This window comes from Melozone crissalis, unplaced genomic scaffold (assembly GCF_028551555.1).
Source record: "Melozone crissalis strain CALT ecotype California unplaced genomic scaffold, PUWL_Pcris_2 ptg000088l_1, whole genome shotgun sequence".
NCBI classification, from domain to species: Eukaryota; Metazoa; Chordata; class Aves; order Passeriformes; family Passerellidae; genus Melozone; species Melozone crissalis.
The window spans coordinates 5,503,791-5,524,638 of NW_026535865.1; the positions used below are offsets into that span (position 1 = coordinate 5,503,791).

Consider the following 20,848-nt stretch of genomic DNA (forward strand, 5'->3'; position numbering starts at 1 on the left):
GGATCTTGGCCAAAAAACCCCCGTGGGGCCTGGATCCCTCCTGCCTGTCCCAGCACGGGGCTGCTCCAGGGTTTCCTGCCTCCCCCATGCCCTCCTGTCCCCCACACCCCCAGGGCCACTCCCATGGATGCCCCTGCAGCCACCTTGACCCCCCAGCCCCGTATTTTCACAGCATCCCCATGGCTCTGCTCCTCCCTGCATCCCCAGGGTCCTCCTGCAGGACCACACCCACTGCAGCCCCCTGTCCCTGCTGCCAGGGCCGCTGCTGTCACCTCCCCGGGCGTGTCCAGCACCTTCCTTGGCATTGCCCCCACGACAGCACAGCCCCTGCACCCCCCGGGACATCCCTGAAACCCCCCCAAAGGTATCACATCCCTGAAATCCCCCCAGGAACCACATCCCTGAAATCCCTCCAAGGTATCACATCCCTGAAACCCCCCCAAAGGTATCACATCCCTAAATCCCCCCAGGAACCACATCCCTAAAATCCCTCCAAGGACCACATCCTTAAAATCTCCCCAGGAACCGCATCCTTAAAATTCCCCCAGGAATCACATCCCTAAAATCCCTCCAAGGTATCACATCCCTGAAATCCCCCCAGGATACCACATCCCTGAAATCCCTACAAGGACCACATCCTTAAAATCCCCCCAAGGACCACATCCCTGAAATCCCTAAAATCCCCCCCAGGGACCACATCCCTGCATCCCTAAAATCCCTCCAAGGTACCACATCCCTGAAATCCCCCAAAGAACCACATCCCTAAAATCCCTCCTAGGTACCACATCCCTAAAATCCGCCCAGGTTACCACATCCCTGCATCCCTAAAATCCCCCATAGAGCACCATCCCTGAAATCCCTCCAAGGTGTCACATCCCTGCATCCCCCCACTCCACCTGTATCCCCGGCTCACCAGGTCCCCCAACCTCCCCCCGCACCCCCCGGCCCCACACCCCGCACCCCTTTCCGCATCCCCCCGTGTTATCCCATCCCCCCGCACCCCCTCCCGCCTCCTCGCAGCCGCTGCCTCCCCCCCACGCCGGGTACCACACCCCCGCATCCTCCATCTCCCGCATCCTCCTCGCATCCCCCGCGTCCCTCCCCGCCCTCCGCATCCCCGCACCCCACGCATCCCTCCCCACCCCGTATCCTCACTCCGCCCCCCCGATCGCAGCTCCCCCCGCGTTCCGCAGCCCAATCAGGGCCGCTCGGAGCAATTCAAACCCCGGCCCCGCAAGCGCCGGCGGCGGCTCCGCTCCGCTCGCGGGCCGGGCAGGCTGCGCCGTGCGGCGGCGGCGGGGCCGGTCCGGATGGGCGCGGGGAGCGGCGGGGCGGGCGCGGCCCCCGCCCGCTGCCCGGAGCGCAGGTGAGCGCGGGGGAACCGGGGGGAACGGGGGGAACCGGGAAAGTTTGGTGGCGGAGCCGCGGGGCTGCGCCGGGCACCGCCCGGCCGCGGCTCCGCAGGGGCGGTGCGGGATGCGCGGGGATCCGCTCCCGGTGCCGCTCCCGGTGCCGCTCCCGGTGCCCGGGTGGGCTCCCTGCGGGGATGGGGGATCCCGAGAGCTGCGGTGTCCCCGGGTCGGGGGTCTGTGACAACCTGGGGTGGGCGCGGGAGCGGGGAAAAAATGGGAATTTTGGAATGAATATCGCTGTTAGATAAAATCTGGGATGGGCGTGTTGGGGAAGAAGAAGTGGAAAACAAGGAATTCCCGCAGCTGCTGCAAAGCCGCTGATTTTGGGATTCTGCTGTGGGGGAGCCAAGGGGCGGCTGCCGAAGCCCCCGAGGGCTGAGGGGATTTGGGGGCTCTGGGAGACGGGGGAGGGCGGCTTGGGGAAACTTTGGGATGAAGCGGAGCCGCCGTGTCCGTGCGGGAGCCGGGGGTCTGTGCGGGAGCCGGGGGGATCCCCCAGAGCCCCGGCACGAAGGGCTGAGCCCCGGAGGAACCGGGGCCGTTCCGCTCTCAGCCCCTCGGGAGGAGCCCCGGGAGTGGCACCGGGAATTGGGGAGCTCTGGGCTGGCTGGGGCAGCGTTTGGTGCAGAGCCCCGTGTCGGACACGAGCTGGAGCTCCGGCAGGGCCGGCTGTGGCATTGAGGCGCTTCGGGGCTGCCCGGACCCCGCTGCCGTCCCCTCCTTGTGCCGTTCCCGGGGCTCTGCCCGCTCCCAGCTCGGTGTCCCGGAGCCCGGCAGGGGACAGGGCCATGCTCCGGTGGCTCCGGCGGTGCCCGGGCTGGGCTGAGCCTGGGACAGGAGCGGGGGTGGTTCTGCTGGCCGAGGGAGGGGTGGCAGCGGGATGTGCCCGGTTGCTGTGGCAGCGCTGCTGGCCGTGCCCAGGTCCTTGGGTGAGGCTCTGGTTTTCCCCGAGCAGCCCTGGGAGGGTGCCTGGGATCCGCTCGGGGTCTGTCCCCGCGGTTCCTGTGCCGGGAGGGGAAGGGAGGGAGGTGGGATCAGCCCTGAAAACCGCACGGGTGGAACCCCGGGCTGAATGCCCCCGGAAAGGAGGAGGACAGGGCCTCAGGCTGTGCCAGGCAGCGTTTAGACTGGAGACTGGGGGGATTTCTGCACAGAAAAGCTGCTCAAGCCCTGGCACGGTGGCACTGGGGGCGTCCCCATCCCTGTGGATGTGACGCTTGGGGACAGGGGTCTGTGGTGGCCTCGAATGGGCTCGATGATCTCGGGGGCTTTTCCAAGGTAAACAATTCCCTGGCTCCATCCCCTGGGCCGGCTCCAGGGCCATCAGCAGCGCCTGCTGTCCCCAAATCTCCATCCACCTGTTGCCGCCGGCCCCGGCCGGGCGCTCCCGCTGCCCCCGCGGCTCCTCCCGCTGCCGGCGGCATCTGCTCGGTGCTCGGGGGCCGGGGCAGCGTTCCCGGGGCTCCGCGGGGCTCCGCGGGCCGTGGGCAGCCCGGGCAGGCCGGGCCGGGGCTGGAGCAGCAGCAGGGCCGTGGGTGGATGCCGGAAAAGCCGAGCTGGGAGCGGCAGCCGCGGTTCGTGAGCTCCGCGCCTCCCCCGGCGCCTGCCACGGCGACAGCAGCGGTGACAGCAGCGGTGACAGCAGCGGTGACACCTCGGGCTGGCTGTGCCGAGCTCTCTGGAGGTGCCGAGCGTTGGTAAATCCCGAGCCGAGCTGAGGGAGCGGCTGATCCCGGCAGGAAGCGCTGCCCGGCTGGAGCTGGCTCCCAACGCTCCCCACAAAATCAAATGGATGGATCGGAGCTCCCTGAGGGACCCCAGGGCCTGAGGCTGAGCTGCAGCCCGGGCCGGGGCAATAAACCCGGGATTAAAGGAGTGACCAGGGATGGAGAGGGGATTGCGGGATGGAAGCGCTCCAGGGTGTGGGCAGGAATGGAAAACTGGGATTAAAGGGGAGCTGGGGGCTGTTCCCTGCTGGAACCTGCAGGGCAGAGCTGTGGGGACCCAAAAGAGGGACCTGGAGTGGGTCTGGGATTGTGGATCCCAGTAGTGCCTGGCTGGTGGGACAGAACCTGCCCATCCCCATTCCCATTAATATTCCCATTCCATCCCCATCCCCATTCCATTCCATCCCCATTCCATCCCATCCCCATTCCCATTCCCATCCCCATTCCCATTCCCATTAATATTCCCATTCCCATTCCCGCTCCATTCCCATTCCCAACCCCATTCCCCTTCCATTCCCATTCCCATCCCCATTCCCATTAATATTCCCATTCCCATTCCATTCCATTCCATTCCATCCCCATTCCATCCCCATTCCCATTCCCTTTCCCATTCCCATCCCCATCCCCATCCCCATCCCCATCCCCATTCCCATTCCAGCCGTGCCTGGGGTTGGGTCTGTCTGGAAACCACCCGGGATCCCGAGACCATTCCACAGGATTCTGTGCTGTGGGCAGGGCAGGATGCTCTGTGCAGCTGGGATGTGCCTGAGGTGCAGAGCTGGAAGCTCCCAGCATTGGGCAGCACAGCTGAATCCATGGATTTTAACACCTTTAACATCCCCCCAAGCCCTTGTGTGGCTTTCCCTCCCTGGCCTGGCAGGGCTTGGTGCCCACCAGGTCTCTCCATCCCAACCAGCCAGGCAGAACCTCCTTCAGGGAGGATTTTTGGAATCCAAACCCTTCCTTGCAAGCTTCTGCTGGGATTCCCCGGTTCATGGGAATGGTTTGGAGCAGAGACTCCTGAGCCCACAGGAGAGCCACAGCTTTGGGGTCATGGAGAGGAGCAAACTCCTGAGAGGCAGGGCAGGAGCTGCTGGATGTTCTTCCAGCCTGGAACGGCTCTGGAGGCCAAGCAGGAGGTTCTGGATGCTCTTCCAGCCTCGGATGGCTCTAGAGGCCAGGCTGGTGGGGTTTGGAGCAGCCTGGGGCAGTGGGAGGTGTCCCTGAGCCCGTTCCATGATCCCACAGCTCCTTTGGGGTGTCCCCATGTGAGCAGAGGTGGCTTTGCCATCCCAGCCTGGCTGTCCCCATGTTCCCACTGCCCTGGGGCTGGCCCAGGGTTTGGGAATTCAGCTGGGAAATCCCTGGATCAGCCCCATGGAGCTGCCTGGGCTCCTCAGGGCTCCTCAGGCCGGAGATTCCAGCACCTGAATCCCTGAATTCCCAGGATCTCCCGCAGCCCCTCTGCATTGCAGGGCTGCGAGTTTGTCTTTAATTGTGCCGGGCTGTGCTAACGAAGGGATTAAGGCCTGGGAGGGCGAGCGGTGCCGGCCAAATTCCCGTCCAGATTCCCCTCCCTGCTCCAAGGGCTGTTTTGTAACGCTCTCCTTTCATTCCTTCATCCCTGCCTGGAGCATCCCGCCCTGGGATCCAGATCTGAGCCGCTGCTGGGGCTGGGCCATGAGTCCCCAGCACTGCTGAGGCTTCCAAGGATTGAGGGATGAGGGAAATCCTGGATGGAGCTGGGAGCTCCTGGATGGAGCTGGGCATTCCTGGATGGAGCTGGGCACTCCCTGGATGGAGCTGGGCACTCCTGGATCCCTGGGCACTGCCTGGATGGAGCTGGGCATTCCTGGATGGAGCTGGGCACTCCCTGGATGGAGCTGGGCACTCCTGGATGGAGCTGGGAGCTCCTGGATGGAGCTGGGCACTCCCTGGATGGAGCTGGGCACTCCCTGGATGGAGCTGGGAGCTCCTGGATGGAGCTGGGCACTCCTGGATGGAGCTGAGCATTCCCTGGATGGAGCTGGGCATTCCTGGATGGAGCTGGGCATTCCTGGATGGATCTGGGCACTCCCTGGATCCCTGGGCACTGCCTGGATGGAGCTGGGCACTCCTTGGGTCCCTCCTGAGCACCTGGGAGTGTTCCAGAGGGATGGGGATGGGCTCAGGGCAGGGCAGAGCTGGGGATGCTCGGTCTCCTGCTCCCTGCTGGATCCCACGGAGCTGCTCCATCCATGGGATCCATGGCTGCTCCATCCTTGGGATCCATGGCTGCTCCATTCTTGGGATCCTCAGTGCTCCATCCATGGGATCCTCATCTGCTCCATCCATGGGATCCTCAGCTGCTCCATCCTTGGGATCCTCTCCTCTCCCCAGGTTAGGGATGCACCCAAGGAAAGGAGGGGCTGGAACCAGAGCTGCTGCCAGAGGAGGGGATGGAATAAACCCACGGATTGTGCAGGGCTGTGCAGGACAGGGCCATCAGGAACGTTCCCTGGGAGCAGCAGGGAGGGAGCCTTGTCCCCAGGGGACCTGGTGTCCCGCCAGACTCGGGGCAGACGCAGCCCTGGGGCAGCATCCCAGCCCAGCCCGGCTGCCAAGGTGCTTCCAGGAATGCCTGGGGCATGGCAGGGACACAAGGCGGGCGGTGATGGAGAGAGCTTGGCACCGGCCTGGCACAGAGTGTCCTGACACAGGCGGGAGCAGCCTGGGATGCTGGAATGGGGCTGGAGCCACGGAGCTGCAGCCCAGAGCAGGGGGGGACACCCTGGGCAGGATGGGGGTCCCAGCTGTGGATGGACAGGGCTGTCCCTCTGTCTGTCCCTGCCTGGCACAGGGAAAGGCTTCCAGCAGTGGGGTGAGAGGATTTGGGGTGCTGGGGATGCTCCTTCCCCCCTGCTCTGTCCCGTTTGTGTCACTCACCCCAAGCCAGGCCAGGCATCCCTGGGGGAGCCATGGAAGAGGTGAGAGATGGGGATGGGCCAGGGGGACCTGCTGGGATCCAGGACCCTGCTGGGATCTGGACCCTGCTGGATCCCCCTGGTTTTGATGGAGATTTTTGGTGATATCGTGAGTATTTTGGGATTTTTGCAGGGATTTTTTGGGTCTGTGGCCATCCCTGCCTTCCCTAATCCCGTCCATCCCACAGCACACCCCTGGAGCACAGTGTGGATGTGGGGTCTCAAGCAGCTCAGGGCAGCCCCTCTGACCCACCAGCAGCTCCCAGATCCTTCCCCTGCCTGGTTTGCCCCAAATTCTGGGAACCGTGGCCAGGTTTGGTCAGCACCTTCCCCGAGGGAGGCAGGAATGGGATCCCCCTGCAGCCCCTGAGCCTGGATAAAATCCCGGGGAGTTCTCAGCATGGGCACGGCATCATCGATTTCCCGGAGCTGAGCCCTGGCCCTGCCATCGATCTGCATTTTTATCAGCTCATCTCGGTGCCTGAGAGGCTCTGGCACTGCGGGGAGGAGGAGGAGGGAGAGAGGAGGAGGAGGAAGAGGGAGAGGAGGAAGAGGAGGAGAGAGGAGGAGCAGCTCTGCTTTGGAGGGTCTGCTGGGATGGATGGATGGATGGAAGGAAGGAAGGAAGGAAGGAAGGAAGGAAGGAAGGAAGGAAGGAAGGAAGGAAGGAAGGAAACAATCAGGGATGGAATGAGGGATGAAATGAGGGATACAGGGACGTTCTCCAGGTTTAATCCCTCCCCATCAGCCCGGGCTGGCCCTGGGAAATTCCATTTTTCCTTGGATTTACGGTCCTGTGGGGATGCTGGGCACAGGATCAAGCTGTGGATTTGGGAGTGTTCTCCCTGTTCAGCCTCTGCTGCCTTCCCAGTCTGGTTTTTAGGGACTTGGAGCATCCTGGGTGCCCAGGGGTGGCACTGGGTGGGCTCAAAGGTCCCTCCATCCCATCCCAGTGTGGGATTCTGTGCCAGGAGTAAAGCTGGCCAGGCTGGCATTGACGATCCCGCTCTCTGTGTGTTCCCAACCCGGATTATTTTGGGGGATTTCACTCCGTGATGCTCACAGAGCCTCGGATGCTGCTCCGGGTGTTGCTGCACGTGGAGGGCGGCTCCAAACAGCGCCTCAGACCCAGGAGTGATTAAAAATCCTTTAATTGCTGCGCCGGAGTTCTGGGGAGCTGAGTCTTTGCCCATTTGCTCAATAATTCATGGCAGAGCCCGGTAATTAAATGCTAAAGACCCGATTTGCCTGGCATTGTTTGCAGTTCCATTGCCGCTTGAATGCAAGAAATTACCGAGTCATTTAATTGGTAATTAAAAGTAATGATTGCTTCCCATGCTCCAGGAATTACTCAGCATTTCTGGGGTTGTTTGCACACAGCAGAAACGCCCTCCCTGTTTTCCAGGCTGAATTCCCGTGAATTTATCCCTGGGTTGGTGCTGGGGGGAGCCTCCTGCTGCCCCATCCCCTTTCAATGGCTCATAAAAACCAGGAAAAATGCGAATTAACACAAAATGAGGCAGCACGGGCTGCCCGTGGGAAACTCCTGGGTTTGATCCCATTCCAGGCTCTCCCACTGCCCATGGCCTTGGATGGGTGGGTTTGGGGGGATTTGGGAATGCCCAGGCGCTTTTGGGGCTGGGTTTGGGCCTTTGGATAAGGGGATGTGGGGCTGCGTTTATAAATAATCCACAATTCCTGACAGGAGCAAATCGGGATCTGCTCGCAGGGAGCAGCAGGACGAGGGGGAACGGCCTCGAGCTGCGCCAGGGGAGGTTTAAATTGGGATATTGGGAAAAGCCCTTCATGGAAAGGGTTGTCAGGGTGAAGGGTTGGGATGGGATGGGATGGGATGGGATGGGGTGGGAATGGCACTGGGATGGGATGGGATGGGAGTGGCACTGGGATGAGCTGGAGTGGCATTGGGATGGGAATGGCACTGGGATGGACTGGGAATGGCACTGAGATGGGATGGGATGGGGTGGGATGGGATGGGAGTGGCACTGGGATGGGAATGGCACTGGGCTGAGCTGGAGTGGCACTGGGATGGACTGGGAATGACACTGAGATGGGAATGGCACTGGGATGGGATGAGATGGGATGGGAATTGCACTGGGATGAGCTGAGAATGGCACTGAGATGGGAATGGTACTGGGATGGGATGGGATGGGATGGGATGAGCTGGGAGTGGCACTGGGATGAGCTGGAGTGACACTGGGATGGATTGGGAGTGGCACTGGGTTAGGAATGGCACTGGGATGGGAATGGCACTGGGATGGACTGGGAGTGGCACTGGGTTAGGAATGGCACTGGGATGGATCAGGAGCTGACACTGGGATGGGAATTGCACACTGGGATGGGCTGGGAATGATTTTCAGGACGCTCCAGGAGCCTTCCCCAGGTTTTGATCCCCAGGGACAGATCCTGGAGTTTTCAGTGTCCCCACATTTGTTGCGTTGACGAAGTCCTGAATTTCCTCCCCCTGGGGCTCAGAGACCCCAGCCCTGATGGAAACATCCCCTGAACTGTGCAGGGCCCTGGGGGGAGCTGAGAACCCCTGCAGGGCTGGAGCTGACATTTCCCAGAGCCTCAGGGAGCGCTGCCCCAGCCTCAGACTGGGATTGCAATTCCCAGATTTGGGGACAGGGAATAATTTCACTTTTGTGCAGAGCTGTGGAGCTGAGCGTGTTCCATGCACAACTCCAGGCACGGATAACCTTTGCTTATTCCCAGCCTGGAGTTACCCTGGGCTGGGTTTTTGCTGCCTAAGCCCTTCCAGCTGCCCTTTCCTGCTCTGATTCCCAAATCACCAGCTCTGGAGGCACCTCGGAGCCAGAATGTGAATTAATAATGTGCTAAGAAAATAAAGACACTTCAACAGCCTTTAAATCAAGGGGAACAGCCTGTTAAAGGCTTTGGACAAATCCCATTACTTTGTGTGCAGTTTTAGGGCTGGCAGGAATAAATCTCCGGGCAATTTATGGACGGTGACAAATTTCTTTCAGGAGGAAAGAATCCCATGGGGGATGCTCCTGGTTATCCAGAGATTCTCTGAGGAGTTGTGGAGTTATTGATGTGTCCCACTGGGAGTCACAACACAATTTGTTGGCATCAAAATCCATTTTGGGAGGCTGGGATGCTCCTCCCTGGGGCTGGGGTGGCAGGAGCAGAGCAGGAGGGGGCAGGGATGGGAATTTCCTGTTGTTGGTGGAGGGGACAGGGATTGGGAGTTTTCTGTTGTTGGTGCATGGCCAGCAAAGAGGGATCAGGGAATCTGGGGGCTCTGGAGCTGCTGGAGCCTCTCCTGGAGTGGCTGCAGGGACCTGGACCCCGCTGGTGTCCCCAGAGCTCCCTGTCCCCTGTTATCCCATTTTCGGTGTCACAAACCTCTCTAAGTTAACCAGGAAAATCTGGTTTTGATGGAAAACTGTAGGAATTTGGTTGGGATTGTCCACAGCCGTGGATTGCCCTGGCTGCAGCCCCCAGTTCCCGTCTCAGGGCTCCCTGGGAATTGGGGTTCCCTCCCTGGAAATTCCTGCTCCAGAAATTTCTCTTCTCCTCTTTTCCCCCTTGGAGCATCCGGAGGAGCAGGATCACCCCCGTGGCCTCTCCTCAGAGGTTCAGGGGAGCTGCAGGGCTGGGGTTCTGTGCAGGGAGAGCTCCTGCAGCACCCAGGTGTGACACATCCCTCACCTGTCCCGGAGGGCTCTGCAGGGCTGGGGTTCTGTGCAGGGAGCAGCTCAGGTGTGACACATCCCTCACCTGTCCCGGAGGGCTCTGCAGGGCTGGGGTTCTGTGCAGGGAGCAGCTCAGGTGTGACACATCCCTCACCTGTCCCGGAGGGCTCTGCAGGGCTGGGCTTGGCTCGAGAAGGGGCAGCGAGCTGGAATTCTCTGCTTGAGCAGGGGAGCCTGGAGAGGACAGGGCAGGACAGGACAGGGCAGGACAATCCCTCAGTGTCACCAGGAATGTTGGGAATGAGGCCTCAGCCCTCGAGAAGGGGCTTTGGGTCCCCTCAGTGCTGCCCAGGAGGGGTGGGAGGGGAGTTCTGTGAGGGCTTTGGTGTCGCCCAGAATAATTCTGGAATTGGATAAAACCTCCAAGGCCATCGAGCCCAACCATCCCCAGCCCTGCCAAGGCCACCCCTGTCCCCAAGTGCCACATCCCCACTGATTTCAACCCCTGCAGGAGTGGGAATCCAACCTGTCCACCCTTTCCACGGAGGAATTTCTCCTCCTGCAGCCACCCAGGCTCCCAATAAGCCCAAAGTGATTTTCTTTCATTTCCATTGGCAGTGAAATCCAAGCTGCCATGGCTGGGAGCTGCAGGAAGCACAAATGGTGATTTTCTTTCATTTCCATTGGCAGTGAAATCCAAGCTGCCATGGCTGGGAGCTGCAGGAAGCACAAATGGTTTTCCCCCAGCCACGGGCAATGTGGTTTTTTTGGTTTTTTTTTTTGGTTTTTTTTTTGGTTTTTTTTTCACCTGGAACTGGAGCAGCCAAGTGTGGGATTGTCCTCCAAGCAGGAACAGTCACTCGGTGCCACAGGGCTGTACCCAGAGCAGCCACTGCAGGTTCCGCAGATCCCTTTGTCAGCACTAAAAAGGGCTCAGATCCTGCTGGAGGCTTCTGGCGTTTCATAGGGGAGCTCAGATTAGAGGAGGAACACTCGGATTTTCCTCTCCCCAAAATGCAGGGCTGAGCGTGGGACAAGGCAAAGGCTGAACCTCGTTTCATTGTCTGGCAGGAACCTGCTCCTTCCTGGAGTTTCTTCAGCATCCCCCAAAGCCCAGATCCCCCTGAGGCTGCAGCTCCAAAGCTGGCTCTGAGGCAGGGCTGGGGTTGATATTCCTGAGTGCCAGAATGTCTGAATATTCCTGAGTGCCAGAATTTCTGAATATTCCTGAATCCCTGTGCCTCAGGGCACCTCTGTCCCCTGTTCCCCCCCGAGACCATCCAGCTTTTTGTGCTGTAGGATGAACAATTCCTCAGCACGAGGATCCCTTCCAGCTCTGAGAGCCTTCCAAGCAGAGAGGGCAGAGGGGGAAGCTCCACACAGCAATTCCCACAGCCAGGGGCTCCTGATCAAGGGCTTCGGGAGAGGCAGAGGGATTTCGGGATGAAAGTCTTGAAATTAAACTTGAATTAAAGGCACAAATGCCAGAATGGCGTCAGCTGGGAGGGACCTCGAAGGTCTTCAAGTCCCATCCCTGTCCCAGGGTGCTCCAAGCCCTGTCCAGCCTGGCCTTGGGTGGATGGATGGATGGATGGATGGATGGAGGGAGGGATGGATGATGGATGGATGGATGGATGATGGATGGATGGATGGATGGATGGAATGATGATGGATGGATGGATGGATGGACACAGGGATGGATGGATGGACACAGGGATAGATGGATGGAGGGATGGATGGGTGGATGGATGATGGATGGATGGATGGATGATGGATGGATGGATGGACGGACGGATGGATGGATGGATGGACGGATGGATGATGGATCCATGGATTCATGGATGCATGCATGGATGGATAGAGAAGGAGGCTCTGAGCACTCTTGCCCACATTTTGGCTTTGGGGACAGGGACAGAGGATGGATTTCTCCAGAGGAACTCTGGGAACTGCCAGGGCAGCCACACCAGGCCCCTGTGGCTCTTCCAGGAGCAGGTGGGGAGGAGACCTTCAGGAATTGTCCATCCATACGAGCAGAGCAATTTTAATTTGCCCCTGCTGAGCTGCCCTGTGCCCCGGGCCCCGAGCGTTCCCTGCGCTGCTGGAGCGTGGAAAACTCCCCGTGGGCACCTCCCAGGAGCCCAAACTCCATCAGAACCGAGCCTGGCAGAGCAGGAAAACTCAACTCCAGCCATTTCCATGGAATCCTCCCTGTGGGAAGGGGACAGGGAGCTGCAGCAATTTCCATCCCAAAAAGCTGCGGATCTCCCTGCGGATCCTGGGCAGGGGGAAGGTGCCCAGGTGTGACCCCAGCGTGTCCCTGAGGCTGATCCTGGTCTGAGTGCCGTGAACAGGGGGGCAGTGCCAGCCTGGGAATCCTGGAGCATCCCTGGACACGCTGGGGACAGTCCTGGATCCCGCGGGGACAGCGGTGCAGGAGCTTCCCGGGGATCAGAGCAGGATTTTTGGGATGCAGGAGCTTCCCGGGGATCAGAGCAGGATTTTTGGGATGCAGGAGCTTCCCGGGGATCAGAGCAGGATTTTTGGGATGCTGGAGCTCCCTGTGAGATCAGAGGGCTTTTTCTGGGATGCAGGAACTTCCCAGGGATCAGAAGGGATTTTTTTGGGATGCAGAAGCTCCCTATGGGATCAGCAGGGAGGTTTTTTGGGATGCAGGAGCTTCTTGGGGGATTAGAGGGTTTTTTTTTGGGATGCAGGAGCTCCCCGTGAAATCAGAGGGGGCTTTTGGGATGCAGGTACTTTCCGTGGGATCACAGGGGGTTATTTTTGGGATGCAGAAGCTCCCCATGGGATCACAGGGAGGTTTTTGGGATACAGGTTCTCCCTGTGGGATCACAGGGGCTTTTTGGGATGCAGGAGCTCCCTGTGGAATCACGGGGTTTTTTTGGCATGCAGGTGCTCCCCGTGTGATCACAGGGAATTTTTGGGGATCGCAGGGAATGTTTTGGGATGGCAGGGATGTTTTTGGGATCACAGGGAGGTTTTTGGGATGCAAGCGCTCCCCGTGTGATCGCGGGGAATTTTTGGGGATCGCAGGGAATTTTTTGGGATCACAGGGAGGTTTTTGGGATGCAGGTGCTCCCCGTGTGATCACAGGGAATTTTTGGGGATCACAGGGAATTTTTTGGGATCACAGGGAGGTTTTTGGGGATCACAGGGAATTTTTTTGGGATCACAGGGAATTTTTTGGGATCGCAGGGAATTTTTGGGGATCGCAGGGAGGTTTTTGGGATGGCAGGGATGCGGAGCCGGGGCGGGGGCGCAGCTCAGCCCCGCAGCCCGAGCACTCCCACGGTCTGGCTCTCCCGGGCAGGCGCCTCAGGAAACTTCCCCGGCTCCGATCGCTGCGCTCCACCTTTTATTCTAATGGGCTCCGCATCGCCATAGGAACCCGAGCCCGCCCGGGCGGCAGCGAGCGCCGCCGCTCCCGGGGCCGGGCACGGCCGGGGATGGATGCGGGAGCCCGGGGCAGCCGCCAGGTACCGACCCGGGGGCACCGGGACCCCCCAGCCCCGGGAAATGCCCCAGGAGGGTGGGGGGAGAGGGCAGGGAGCCGGGTTTGGGGTGGGAACAGCTTTTACTAGGGTTGTGTGGGTTTGGGTGAAGAGTTCTTGGCTGGGTCAGGGTCTCAGGGATTTGGGGTGGGAACAGCTTTTCCTGGGGTTGTATTGGTTTGGGCGAAGGGTCCTTGGCGGGGTCGGGGGTCTCAGGGATTGGGATTTGGGGTGGGAACAGCTTTTCATGGGGTTTGGTTTGGGCGAAGGGTCCTTGGCGGGGTCGGGGGGCTCAGGGATTGGGATTTGGGCAAATCCATCCCTGCGTGGCTGGGGCTGGGCTGAGCCTCCCCCATGGCTGCTCCTGGACGGGATGGGACATCCCAGACACTCCATGGGGCTGATCCATGGGATCTCCCTGGATCCAGGCTCCATCTGCGCCACGCTGCTGGGTCCAGGCAGGATTCCAGCTCGGGAGAGGGGCTGGAGCCCTCCCATCATCCACAGGCTGCTCCAGCAGGGCTGGAGAGGTCCTGGGAGCAGGTTTGGGATGTGAGGGGACACCAGACACCCAAGGAATCCTGACGAGGCTCGGGATCCTCCCTGGGAACGGTCCAGACCCAGAGCAGGATCCCTCCATCCCTTTGTCCATGGGATGGAGAGGGGCTGGGATGGGAGGGAGCCCCTGGACCCTGCTGGACCCTTGGGAAGGGCTGGCACTGCCTGCTCCTGGCTTTTCCTGCTCCTCCAGGCTGGGATGGATCTGCTGGAGGGTCGGGAACAGCCAGGCTGGAGGTGCAGGGGGGGCTCAGCATCTCTGGGCATGGACAGGGTGGGGAGAAGGGTCTGACCCTAACAGGGAGGCTGGGAAGGGGAGGTGGACCCCAGTGGACCCCAGTGGATCCCAGTGGATCCCAGTGGACCCCAGTGGACCCCAGTGGATCCCAGTGGATCCCAGTGGACCCCAGTGGACCCCAGTGGATCCCAGTGGACCCCAGTGGACCCCAGTGGATCCCAGTGGGTCCCAGTGGACCCCAGTGGATGGGATTCCTGCCATGGGGAGCACCTTTACTGCTGCTGGGCCTGACATAGGGCAGAGGAGCAGCCCTGAGCTGGGGCAGGAGCAGATCGCAGGGGTGACACAGCTTTGGGATCCACAGCAAGGGGACACAGGAAAATCAGGATTGTCCCAGCCCCATAAGCCAGGGGAACAGCCCTGTGCCCTGCAGGAGCCTCACGCCTTGCTTTGAGTGGGGCCAGCTCCGTGCCCAGGGCTCGGATCCTGCTGGGAGTTCAGGATTCCCTGGCACAGCCCCTGGATGAGCTCCAGAGGCTGCCAGGCCCCGTCCCAGCAGCTGCATTTACTGAAAAAGGCAATGCAGGGATTGCAGCTGCTCCAGGGCGGGCACCAGGGTGTCCAGAGAGGGGCACGGAGCCGCCTCTGTCCGTCTGTCCTGCTGCACACGGCTGGGACAGACACCAGGACCCGCTGCTGAGGAGGTGAAGGGAAGGAGGGAGGGACCCCCATGGCCCTGACAGTGAAGCTTTTCCCATCTTTGAGGAGTTCAGGCACCAAAAATCGGGGAAAAAACCCTCCAGGGAGATTTTCCAGGGCTTCGCTCATGAGCAAGATGAGGGTGGGGAAGTGGTTTTAAGGGAAAAGAGCAAGATGAGGGTGGGATAATATTTTTAAGGGAAAAGGGGAGATTTGGGGGAATGGTTTTAGGGGAAAAGAGCAAGATGAGGATGGGGAAGTGGTTTAAGGGAAGAGGGGAGATTTGGGGTAATGGTTTTAAGGGAAAAGTGGGGAGATTTGGGGTAATGGTTTTAAGGGAAAAGAGGGGAGATTCGGGGTGGAAATGGTTTTAAGGGAAAAGAGGGGAGATTTGGGGGAATGGTTTTAAAGGAAAAGAGGGGAGATTCGGGGTAATGGTTTTAAAGGAAAAGAGGGGAGATTCGGGGTAATGGTTTTAAAGGAAAAGAGGGAGATTTGGGGTAATGGTTTTAAGGGAAAACCATAGGTTTTTAAGGGAAAAGAGGGGAGATTCGGGGTGGAATGAGGCAGGAATTTGTTAGGATGAGGGTGGGGAGGGGTTGGGATGGAATTCCCATCCCTAGAGGTGCCCCAGGCCGGGGTTTGGAGCAGCTTTGGGCACTGGAAGGTGCCAGGGCTGGCTCTGGATGGACTTCAAGGTCCTTCCAGCCCAAACCTGGATCGTGCCCTCCATCCCACCTGGATCACACCCAGATCCTGCCTGGCTCTGCGCTGACTCCATCCTTTGTTCGCAATAAGCATCTCATTAGATATTCCCCGTTCCCAAATTAACATTTAATTCGTGCCTCGTTCCCAGAAAAAAACCTGGGCGCAGCCTCCTGGAATTGTTGACAGTGATCCTGTTCCTTTGTGAGCTCTGTCCCTATTAAGCAATTTCCTCGCCTGTGTCTTTTGAGTTACTAAGGGAACAGGAATAAAATCTTAATAAAACTCCATCAACCGTTCCTGAAATAACAGCAGCTCCTTGGAGGGGCCTGAGCAAGGGATGGGGCTCTGCTCCAAATTCCCAGGAAATCCAGAGCACAGAGTCAGGGCTGGGGTGGGCTGGAAGGGCCCAAAGCTCATCCAATTCCACCCATTTCCACCCAATTCCACCCAATTCAACCACCCCAGGGTGCTCCAGCCACAGCTGCTCTGGGAGCCCCCACTGATGAAAAGGCAACAAATCCCAAAAGGAATAAATCCTTTATTTTCAGGATAAATAATATTTAATATAAATAATACATAAATTGCAGAAATATATCTTTTGTATTAGTAATATATAAATATATATAATAAAATAAAAATATTAAATATAAATAAATATATTAACATTAATATATTAATATTATATAAATAATACCAGGGTTAGCAATTAGCAGGAATTTTTCTCTTTTGTCCTGACTGTGCCTGATCCTCCCTGGATTTGGGCCCTGAGCCAGTTGGGCATCACCAAATCCAGGATTTATTGCTGTCCTGAGCACCAAAAAGGGGAAGTTTTTAACCCAATACGTCCATGGGAAGCACCGAGAGAGGTTTTGGCTAGGTTTAGAATATTGGAGGAATTCCTCCATGGAAAGGGGTGGAATCCCCATTCCTGGGGGGATTTAAAATCTTATGGATGTGGCATCTGGGGACAGGGTCAGTGGTGGCCTTGGGATTGCTCTGCCTTGCCCTTCCCCATGGATATTGGATATTGGATATTAAATATTGAGTATTGGATGTCGGATATAGGATATTGGATATGGGATATTGGATGTTGGATATTGAATATTGGATATTAAATATTGGATATTGCTGCCAGGAAAGGCAGGGGATGCTCCTGAGCTCTCCTAGGGAGATTTTGGGCTTTTTTCTCCCTGGAACCTGAATTCAGGCTCCAGGATGCTGCAAGGGGATATTGGGGTGGATATTCCACGGCTGATGGTGTGGATATTTCAGGGCGGATGGTGTGGATGTGGAAAGGGATGATGGTGTGGATATTTCAGGGATATTGATGTGGATGTTCCAGAGACTTTGGTGAGGATGTTGCAGGGGGATGGTGTGGATGTTCTCCTGAGGGGGTGGTGTCAATGTTCTCCCAGAGAGGATGACGTGGATGTTTTCCCAGGGAGGTTGTCATGGATGTTCTCCCAGGAATGCTGGTGTGGATATTGCAGGAATATTGATGTGGATATGCCAGGAATATTGATGTGGATATTCCAGGGACTTTGGTGTGGATATTCCAGGGATATTGATGTGGATACTCTGGGGAGGTTGGTGTGGGTATTGCAGGGAGATTGGTGTGGATATACCAGGGATGTTGGTGTGGATATTCCATTGATATTGATGCGGATATTCCAGGGAGATAGCTGTGGATATTCCATGGATGTTGGTGTGGATATTCCATGGATATTGGTGTGGATATTCCATAGATATTGGTGTGGATATTCCATGGATATTGGTGTGGATATTCCATAGATATTGGTGTGGATATTCCATGGATATTGGTGTGGATATTCCAGGGAGGTTGCTGTGGATATTCCATGGATGTTGGTGTGGATATTCCATAGATATTGGTGTGGATATTCCAGGGATTTTGGTGTGGATATTGCAGGGATACTGGTGTGGATATTCCATGGATATTGGTGTGGATATTCCAGGGAGGTTGCTGTGAATATTCCACGGATATTGGTGTGAATATTCCATAGATATAGGTGTGAATATTCCATGGATATTGGTGTGGATATTCCATAGATATTGACGTGGATATTCCAGGGATATTGGTGTGGATTTCTCCTGGGTGACCTCCCCCAGTGCTGGGAGTTCCAGAGGTGTCCCGGGATGTGCTGCTGCGCTCCCTGCCGTGGCCACAGCCCCTGTTTTTAACCCTGTCCCTGTTCTCTCTGTCCCAAAGCCCTGGAGAGCCGGAGCCCAGCTCGGTGACGGGGCCCTGTGGGCACAGCCTGGCCCTGCTCCTGTCCCCACGCAGCTGCAGCCAGGTGGGTGCCCCTGCTCCTCGGCAATCAGCTCCCCCTGTCCTTGCTGGGTCCACCCTGGGGCAGCCCCAGGCCTCCCTGAGCAGCCCTTGTGTCCTTTTTGGTGGGGATCCCCTGGGATTTGGGCTTCCAGCACCAGCCTGGGCCTCTCCGGGGATTGCTGGGCATTCATGGTCAGAGGAGCAGCCTCTGCACCAGTGCCTGGAGCTGCCCACCCGTGCCTTGTGCCCTCACCAGTGGCTTGCCAGGAAATCCAGAACTCCCTGAGCACCTCCCTGATCCTGTTGTTGCATCCCGTGGCTGGTTCCTCCTCCCCAGCATCCCTGCTTTCCCCACATCCCATTCCTTCTCCTTCACCATCTGTTTTTCCACATCCAACCCCTCCTCCCTCACCATCCCTGCTTCCCCCACACTCAATTCCTCCTCCCTCACCATCTCTGCTTTCCTCGTGGCCAATTCCTCCTCCTCCACCATCTCTGCTTTCCTCGTGGCCAATTCTCCCTCCCTCACGATCTCTCCATGCCCGTACCCATTCCCTGCTCCCTCACCAGCTCTGTTTTTCCCTCCAGGAGCTCTGGGCTCACCCAGGAGCCGATCCCGAGGGTTTCCCCATGGAATAGGCGCTTCTCCAGGTGCCTGGGCACACGAGAAGCTGAAGTTGGTCGCCCCGGGGCACCCGAACCCGCCGTGCCCTGGAGCCCCCGGCCTCTGCCATGAATGATGCATCCACCATGGATTATGAACTGCTCTCCCCGTCCCTGGTGGAGCACCCCGCCGGCGCCGCGGGCATGGATGCTGAGCAGAAAACTGTCTTTGCCTTCGTCATCTTCCTCCTGGTGTTCCTGGTGATGCTGATGGTGCGCTGCTTCCGCATCCTGCTGGACCCCTACAGCCGCATGCCCGCCTCCTCCTGGACAGACCACAAGGAGGGCTTGGAGCGGGGCCAGTTCGACTACGCCCTGGTGTGAGGGGAGCCCGGGCCGAGCTCCAGCCCCGCTGCCCCTCCATCCATCCATCCACCCATCCATCCATCCATCCATCCATCCATCCATCCATCCCTCCCTCCCTCCCTCCTTCCCTCCCTCCCTCCGCAGGGATGCTCCGGGCCAGGGGGCGAGCAGGGGGTCTGGCCCCAGGGAGGTTTTCTAGGCGTTTCTCTCTTTTCTAAGCACTTTTCATTTCTCTCGGCAGCCCGTGGGACGCTGGGGGTCGGGCAGGGGGGCTGGACGGAGACCCCGGTGCCCCCCGTGCCCCCGGGCACCGCGGACGGGGCATGGCGGGACCTGCCCTCGGCCCGCGGGGCCCCTGGGCTGGGCTGGGCTCTGCCCGGTGCCAGGCCCGAGCTTTGACCCCCGCTGCCCCCCGTGAGTGCCCCCCGGCAGTGCCCCCGTGGTCCAGTGCGTGTCCGTGTGTCCTGTAGCTGAGCTGTGTCCGTCAGGGGTTTCTCGGCACCGGCCCCCAGTGCTGGCTTTGTTCCTCCTCTGTGCCACTCCCGAGCCCCCCAAAAGCGAGGGGAGGCTGGAGACCCCTCTGTGCAGCCCCTCCTTGGGCTCCAGCCCTGTCCGTGCCCAGCTGGTGACAATGGAGCCAGGGGCAGTCCTGGCCTGGGGACACCAGGACAGCTCAGGGGTCCCCAAAACACCCGGGAGAGGCTCCTGGGCCATCCCTGCTGGGGTGTCCGGCGCTCCCCGGGATCTCCAGGGCTCTGGAAGTGGCCGAGGGGCTGCCAAGGGCCGTGGTGGGCAGCGGGAGGGTCCTGCCAAGGGATTTGGGCCCGGCGGGGAGGGAGAACCTCGCCCCCCTCCATGGAAATGAAGGGATTTGGAAATGAAGGGGTTTGGAAATAAAGCCGCACCGTGCCGACCCCAGCCGGCTCCTGCTCCGCTCTGTGCTGCGTCCCGGGAGGGGAACGGGACCCTCCAAAACCCTGGGGGCAGGAGGAGGAGGAGGAAAAGGAGGAGGAAGAGGCGAGGGGTCATTGTGGGCGCTGCAGGAGTGACCACCAGGTCACTCTGTCCCCAGGACATGGGGACCCAGCCCGGCCACCTCCTGTCCCAGCACGGTCCGGCACAAATCCCCGCTCACACACGGAGCTGTTCCAGGACATTTTGCGGCTGTCCGAGCCCCTGTTTGCCCCTGCCCGGTGTTGTCCCCTCTCTCCGGTTCTGTCCCCTCTGTCCGGTGCTGTCCCCGCTCCCTCCCGGCCCCGGGTGCCGCAGTCCCGCCCGCCCTCTGCTGGCACCGGGCTCCGTCTGCGCTGGCAGCCGGGAAGAGCTTCCAAAAACCGGGAATTTCGGCCTGGAAGGAGCGTCTGGGCTGGACCACATCGGCCCGACCCCGGCCAAGCCACCCAGGGCCAGGACAGGGACATCTAACACTGCTCAAGCCTGGCCTTGGGCACTGCCAGGGATCCACAGCTGCTCTGGGCATTCCATCCCATTCCCTCCCAGCCAGGAATTCCTTCCCAATACCCACCCAAATTCCCCAGTTTGGTCCAGTTTGAAGCCATTCCCTGTGTCCTGTCCCTCCATCCTTGTCCCCAGCCCCTCTCCTGGAGCCCCTTTAGGCTCTGAGCTCTCCCCGGAGGCTTCTCCAGGCTGGACAATCCCAATTCCATCTCCAAAGAAAGCTCCAGGCTGGGAGCTCCCAGTCTGTGCCCACACAAAGACACAGCTCAAATTAACCCAAAATAATTTTATTGTTGCCGTTGCTTCTGATACAAAAAAGGAATTCCACAAAGAGCCACCTCTCTGTGCGGGACAAGGGGCACAGGTTTGGGGTTTCAACACTTCCCCCCGAAAAAAACCAACCAGCAAGAAATGTCAATATAAAACAAATTTTAAAAAACCAAAAAAACAAACCAAAACACCACACCAGAGAGGAGGAGAGGAAACCTTGAGCTTTGAGACTTTGGCTCAACACACGCACACAAACCCAGCTCTGCTAATTTATTATTATTATTATTATTAATACTTTTTGGATTTTGGTTTTTCTTTTTTTTTTTTTTTAAAAAAGCACCTGTTGGAAAAAAACAAACCAAAAATA

The 20,848-nt window shown here is 58.7% G+C and overlaps 1 protein-coding gene across 2 annotated transcripts; it reads left to right on the forward strand.

Moving 5' to 3' along the window:
• Positions 1-1,324: 1,324 nt before the first annotated feature.
• On the forward strand, positions 1,325-19,382 carry CTXN1 (cortexin 1). 2 transcript variants are annotated; one of them, XM_054291024.1, is made up of 3 exons: positions 1,325-1,366; positions 17,722-17,806; positions 18,373-19,382. In XM_054291024.1, the coding sequence occupies exon 3, from the start codon at positions 18,517-18,519 to the stop codon at positions 18,769-18,771; it is 255 nt and encodes an 84-aa protein (XP_054146999.1). In that variant the 5' UTR covers positions 1,325-1,366; positions 17,722-17,806; positions 18,373-18,516; the 3' UTR covers positions 18,772-19,382. The 2 variants fall into 2 exon arrangements, with proteins under 2 accessions (XP_054146999.1, XP_054146998.1); XM_054291023.1 differs by lacking the exon at positions 1,325-1,366 and adding an exon at positions 13,171-13,276.
• Positions 19,383-20,848: the final 1,466 nt, after the last annotated feature.